This window comes from Alligator sinensis, unplaced genomic scaffold, assembly GCF_000455745.1.
Source record: "Alligator sinensis unplaced genomic scaffold, ASM45574v1 scaffold37_1, whole genome shotgun sequence".
In the NCBI taxonomy this organism is placed as follows: Eukaryota; Metazoa; Chordata; order Crocodylia; family Alligatoridae; genus Alligator; species Alligator sinensis.
In genome coordinates this window covers 1,288,742-1,295,586 of record NW_005841955.1, presented here as the reverse complement: position 1 = coordinate 1,295,586, position 6,845 = coordinate 1,288,742, and the positions used below count along the sequence as shown (strand labels likewise).

At 44.7% G+C, this 6,845-nt stretch overlaps 1 protein-coding gene across 6 annotated transcripts in view; it reads left to right on the top strand.

Annotated features, from left to right (window-relative positions):
- MYO6 (myosin VI) overlaps positions 1 to 6,845 on the top strand; it is a 190,440-nt gene that overhangs the window by 138,149 nt on the left and 45,446 nt on the right. For all 6 annotated transcript variants that reach the window (XM_006020470.3, XM_006020468.3, XM_025200086.1 and 3 more), the window contains one exon: positions 2,983 to 3,021. In XM_006020470.3, coding sequence (XP_006020532.1) covers positions 2,983 to 3,021 — 39 coding nt within the window. The remainder of the gene's footprint in view (positions 1 to 2,982; positions 3,022 to 6,845) is intronic.

The following is a 6,845-nucleotide window of genomic DNA, read 5'->3' as shown; positions in this document are numbered from 1 at the left end:
CTTTCCCTTGATCTTGTTCCAGCACACACATCCCAGCCAAACTGCAGCCTTAGAATGGTTATACCTTGGTCTCCTGATACCTATATCTGTTGTGTGAGGAAGAGTGCATCCAAATTAATTGCATAATCAGAAGGCTTAATTTAACTTCTCTGTATGGTTACATTTTTTTTTTGCATGCTATATTTACTGGAGTATAAGACAGGGATTTTTTCCTCAATCAATGTGGGGGGATAAAACTCCACATATAAGGAAAAAGCGTCATGTATAAGGAAACCTCATTATATACGTTGTCATTAAACTGCTGCCAAAAGCAGCATGCACTCGGTAGTGGAAATCAACTATGAATCTAATTAAATATGGCCAACACTGAGCATAACTATAAAACACCTGGCCTGTATTAGGCAAACATACCGATGGGAATCTTTTTTTTTTTTGGCTGTCCTTAAAAATACCAGGCAGGCATTCCCTCCACAGGGAACTGGCACCAGAGGTATTGCAATACCAGGCTGGCACCAGGAGCGTCAGAGCCATCTCTGACAACCTTCCTTTGGTACCAAAAATGCAACCTTTTGATATGCTGATGGGAATCTAGCACACTTATTTTTAAGGAACATTTTTCGTGTTCCAAGCCAAATCAATTCCAAATCTGGGAGCCACTCAAGATCCATATGTGGCCCTACTACCAGCAAACATCCTCCACCCCCTCTTGGGGCTTCAGATGCTTCCAAACCCTTTGGTGGGCATCCTATGTGCAAGCCCAAAGGTTTGGGGATTGGATGCCCTCGAGTTTTGCTTGCCCTCAGCTGTAAGGCCACAGAAGCAAGCTAGGGAAGAGTCTCCCATGTCCGTAAAGTTGGTGTAAAGCCAAGATCTTCCCACTGGAAGTGAAAGTGGGAGGCTAACTATGCCTTACCACAGTCAAGGTACTACTCCCTTCCAAGGAAGTGGTTTTCCCCTGCAACTAGAAAAAAACGCCTTAGTGGTCATGGTATTTCCCCTGCTAGTTTTTTTGGTAGGGGGGTTGGTTGTTTTGTTTTGTTTTGTTTTGTTTTGTTCTTGTTTGTTTTTTTGGTTTTTTTAAGGAAAATGTTTTATGTTCCAAGCCAAGTCAGCCAAATCAATTCCAAATCCGTGAGTCATTCAAGAACCATATGTGGCCCTACTACCGGCAAACACCCTCCACCCCTGCCTGTGGCTTCAGATGCTTCTGAATCATTTGGCAGGAATCCTAGGTGCAGGCCCAAACCCAGAAGCTTGGGGTTTGGATTCCCCTGAGTTCTGCTTGTCCTCAGCTGTATAGGTCCAGGAGCAAGCTAGGAAAAAGTCTCCCACTTTTTCATAAAGTGGCAGGTTAACTGTACAGTACCTCCACAGGTACTACCCTGTGCCAGAAGAGCAGTTATCTACAACAACTAGGAAAGCCACCTTAGTGATCATGTTGCTTCCCCCCTGCTAGGTACAGATAAGCCAATACAGCCCATCTGAATAAGATATATGGTAGCGCCCATTGTGCTTAGTACCCCTCAGCACTGATTCTTTTAAAAGTTATGGTGATGGTGAGACACTACACTGAATACTTTTTTACTTCACTCCCACAGCTGAGATGCCCCTTTTCCCTTTTCCAATGATTCCTGTTTCTTCACCAGCCTTAAAGGTCTGGCAAAGATCACCAAATGGGGCCCCAAACAGTTCACCCTTTGTCACCCCCTCTCTCAGCCTGTCACATATGATTAGTGTGGCCCCACCCTCCATGAAGTGGCACCAGACCAGGTTGCCATGTGCCTCATCTGCATATAATTTTTTTTTTGGAGGATCCAAGGACTTGTGACAAGGATACTCAGTTTCAGTCCTAAAGTGGCAAGGCTAATTTAACACATGGGGCCTCTGTGAGGTGTATCTGGAGTACACACACACACACACACACACACACACACACTCTGAGCAGTGCTGAGCTATGGGGTCCCCATCGCTTGAAATGCTGCTGGCTGCTGGGGCCCAGCCCAATGAATTACATGATAAATCATGAGCCTTTTGACTTTGAATTAATATGTATAATTTATACTATATGTAAGTAGGTCCAAAAGTGCTGCTTAAAAGTATGTTTATGGAGTACCTGTGTTAAAACTTGCAGCTATTTTAAAAAGATAAGCTGTATGAGTTTAGAATGAAACTGTCTATGAGTACCTGTAATAATTTGCTTATATGCAAATTACTACAGGCATGTTTATTTCAAGGTCATATTTGCCCCTTGCTTCCATGTGCTCAGGGAGAAAAGGGTCTGATGGCAAGGAGGGTGGGGGGGAAAGGGGCTTCAGGGAGAAAAAGTTGGGGGGGCACATGCCAAGGTGGGGGTGTGCCCTCCTGCCAAGATTTATTTTCCCTGCTGTGGCAGTGGGAGGGGGACAAATTTTGAGGCAAAGCTTTAATAATTAGATTCTAATACATGGAAAATGATAACAGATTTATAAATTTTCCATATATAGAATCCAATTATTGGGGAGTTGTCTTATATTTATGGGCATCTTGCAGTTGAGTAAATATGGTATTTTATAGATGAAAATGAAGGCATATTTTCTGATTACCTTATTTAAAGGGTAGTTCAGAATTAAAATAAACCCAAAAAGTTGACAGTTGTAGTTGGGCAAATGTGTAGGATACTCATCTAATTAAAATGTAGAATTAAAGGTTTTTGGGTTTTCTTGTTTTGTTTTGTTTTAAAATGTTATATTCAGACAACAGTAGTTATACACATGGTATAGTCATGAAGGTTAACACAAGCAATTTCCATGGTATCACTCATGCACGCTTGCATTATGTCTGTTTTGAAGATTTGGGTTACTTTCAGCTTACAAAATATAAATAAATTACTAACACTAAACATGCATGCTATGGAGCTGTTACTGTGCTGTGTATCAAATTTGTAGTGGTCATAATGAGATGCTCTTGTGTCCTTTAATTTGAAATGCATATGTTCTTATATAGATGCAGCTAAACTTACTTCTTGAAAAGCTTCGCAGTACTGTAAGTATACATATATATAATTGCCTATTAAATATTTTCACTCATGAAAGTATTAAATTTTAATTGAATATAACAAAGTTTGGCTTAAATATCTTGCTATACTTTTTATTTTTATTCAGTTTTTATTTTTATTCAATATATTTTTGCAATTAGTCTTCATTTTTGAGGTGTTACGTTGAACAAGTAATGAATAGCAGCAGATTCACTAACCACTAAGAGTGTTCATGAGTAACAGTTGATCCATTCCCAAACATCATGAATTGGGAACTAGTTCACAGTTGTCAGGGTAAGAAGTGTCCACATGTACAGTGTCCTGGCATTCCACGTATTCAGTCACTTTCTAGGCACTGTGTACTTCATCACCAGGAGGTGGGAGTGAGCACCCAGCCCTTCATACCTCACAGTGTACTTGTCAGAGAGGAGTACTTGTACCCTGCTCTGTATCCATCAGGGGGTGGGTGACGTGGCTGGGAATGTTTTCACTTTCATGCTTGACCTGGTTTTCTAAACCTGAGTTCTCTTAAGTTCAGTAGTTTGAACTTGACCAAAATGCAGTGGGCTTGCCTGACTCAAGGTTTTTCAGATGGGGGGTGGGGGGAGTACCTGGACCTACATTTTTGGGTTCCCAGAGGCAGTAGCACACGACTGGCCTCAATTGAGTAGGGAGCAGGAACTCGGCTTGCTTAACCAGCAGTGTAGAGGACCTCACTGATAAAGTGCCAGTAAAAGGGAAGAAGGGGGGGGGGGGGAATAGAGTCCTAGTCATGTACCAGAGTGGCCAGTTACAGCAGGCTCAGGGGGTTCAGCCCTGATGTCTAATACCCCTGGTGTCCCAACTCACTTGCTGTAATATCCAGCCTCCCTAACCTCTTGCCACTTGCCTCCCATTCCTTTGGTGATGATGATGCACTTGGAAGGCTACCTCCAGAGACAGCCTTAGCTCACCCTGTGCCTTCCTTCTTGACTGTGTTGGGACTTCTCCACTGCAAATTCTATCTTAGGGCTTCTCTGCCTGAACTCAGCTTCTCTTGGCTGTGGCCTCACTGACACTGTCTCTTGTGCTGAGCCCTGACAGTACTGGCCTTGGGCCAGACCTGACCCTCACTGTGCCTTAAGGGCTTTAGTCATGACCTCCAGCCACCCCCATAGCCACCCCCATGCCTGGGAGTTAGTACTCTATATGCATTCACTATGCTAGGCCCTTCTTCCACTCACTATCCTCTGGCTCCTAGCAGGACTGCTTTAGCCTACTCTAGCTCAGTAAAGCTGCAGGCTCCAGACTCCTGGGTTTCTACCTGCTCACTTCCCTGGGCCCTGGTTCATCAGAGCTCTATCGGTTGAGTGCCCCTCCGGCACTCCCCTCCCTTCCCCCCCATGGCCTCTAAACTACTCCCAGAGCCACACCTAGGACTCAGGTAGGAATAAACATGAAACATAAATTACTCGGTTACACCTTAGACAGAAACCCTGCCTTGAGTCTTAACTGCTGCAGTATGGCTCCTACAGCTCCTACACTAAGGAGCTGTCACATTCCCCAGCCTCTAAGGTACCTTCTTTTTCTGGCAGCTAGCTTTATCTAGAGCTCCTCACCATGCAGCCTTCAGGCCTAGACTGTCTGTCCCAGCCCAGGACTTCACCCAAGTCCTGCCCCTTTCGGGTCATCTGACAATAGCCTGTGAAAATGGGCCTTGGGACTTCTACTCAGCCTGATTGGCTTGGTTGTCCCTCCGCCGTCCAGTCTCAGGGCTTCAGGGTTTTGGTTTTTGTTGCTGGCTAATCCAGAGTCCTGCTCTGTGTATTTCAAAAGTCATATCCCCATGAGGACCTGCTCTCCTTTCCTGTTTCCCCTCCCTCTGGGGGTAACAGGGTTGGGGCTCCATGTTACAGGGAGGAAGAGCAATGCAGTGTGGATTGTCTGGAGGACTGATCAGACATTCATGGAGTGTCATGGAATGGAACATGTAACATTTAAACGGTCCATAGTGAACTGGTTCGAAAAGAGTGTTTTATTTTTCAGGTACACTTTTGAACTGTTCTAGACGGCTTTAAACTGTCTGCCTGCTTCGGATTTGAACTCCATTTAAACCTATCTAAATGTTACATGTGTACAGCCCCTAAAATAAATGAAGAAATTGCTTTGTATTATTGTATGGAAATGCCACAAACTATATAAACACTGATATAGTATCAGCTCTTCAATCCTTTTCTGGGTCACCTTTTTTTTTCTCTAGCCTCTTGTTAATAATGGGTAATTCCTTAGGAGCTGTTTAAAAATGTAAATTCTGATTGAATGTTTTCTGTTATAAAGAAAAAAGGTACTTGCCACTACTTTTCTTTTATATTATATTACCCTGGCCTGATCATACTCTGATATTTATAAATGAACTTGAATTCCCAGATTTTTGAACAAATGTTAATGTGTTAATTTCTATGTTAATTTTTTATTTTAAGGGTTAATTTTTCTAGGTCAACTTCACTACACATCTATATTTTCAAATGTGAAAAATTTAGAAAGAATGGAATGAAGCTTTTGTTTCCATTTTTTTGGCGAGGCTGGGGGTGCCATGGAGACCAGCCCCAGCTGTGCTGACAGGGCATGTGCAGGGCAGGGCAGGGGGCTGCTCTGGAGTCGCTGGGGTCTTGTGGCAGGGGCAGCTTGAGCTGGGACTTGGCAGAATTGGGATGTGCAGCCTACACGCTCCAGGCAGGGGCATGCAGGCAGCGGATTGTGGCTCTGTCCTGGCTCCAGACCACGCTGCCCCCACTGCAAGATACCTGCGGCTCCAGAGCAGCCCCCTGCCATGCACCCTGCCAGTATGGCAGGGGTTGGTCTCCATGGCAACCCCAGCCTTTGCTTATCACAGTTCAGTGGCAGCTGGGGTCTCCATGGAGACTGGCCCCAGCCATGTGGGCAGGGGCTGCTGGGAAATGGAGTCCAGCTGCCAGCCAGATCAGCCATTTGCCCATCCCTGCTCTAAGTGCTAAAACCCCCAACCTTACTTAGATTGCCCTGAAATGTGTGTAGTAAGAGTCCAAAGAAGGATTTCCATTTCAAATGTTGACATCTTTTGAATAAGTGGCTTCCAAAATTCAGCCCCTACTTGTTTCCCTATAACCTTTCTTGAAGATGGCAGATTCTATCAACAGCTGTGGGGAATAAGCCACCACTCTGGTTTTGCCCAAACTTGCTTGATATTTCCCCCAGCTATTGTGTGACTTCCCTCTAGAGAAGCAACTTATATAATGAATAGGGTTTTGAGCTGTTTACTAGAAAGATGCTGGTACATTTGGAGTGGTGCCAAGGTACAAGTCAGTGGTCAGCAATTTTTTTTCAAATGGCAAGCCAAAATGACACCACTTGTACCTGAGGTGGGCCAGCACTAGGTAGGACCTGGTCACTGCACCTGCCAGTGAATCTTTCTGCTGGTCTAGTTGCAGTGCAGGGAGCACCTGGTTCTGCAGGCCAAATCCAGTGGCTCCATGGACTCCAGGTAGTCAGCCTGTATTGTAAATGGTTAGAGAGGAGAATGATGACTGCAGAAGCCAAGAAAGGGCGTAGAAAGATGCTGTTATGAGAGAAGGATAGCTGTGGAAAAGGGTGTTGAAGTTCTAATCCAGAGGGAATTGGGGACTTGGAGAAAAGGGCAAACAAATTGACTAGTTCAGTTGGCAGTGGGTTGTGGCGGTGTTAAACCATCATGGTGCTGTTACTGTGAGGAGTGCCAGCAGGCTGAGGTTTATGGGTCCTACTCTCCCCCTCCCCCTGGAGCACCTTGTGAGGTCTGACTTTAATGGAGCATTTGAGGCATTCAGAGCGCTCCCCA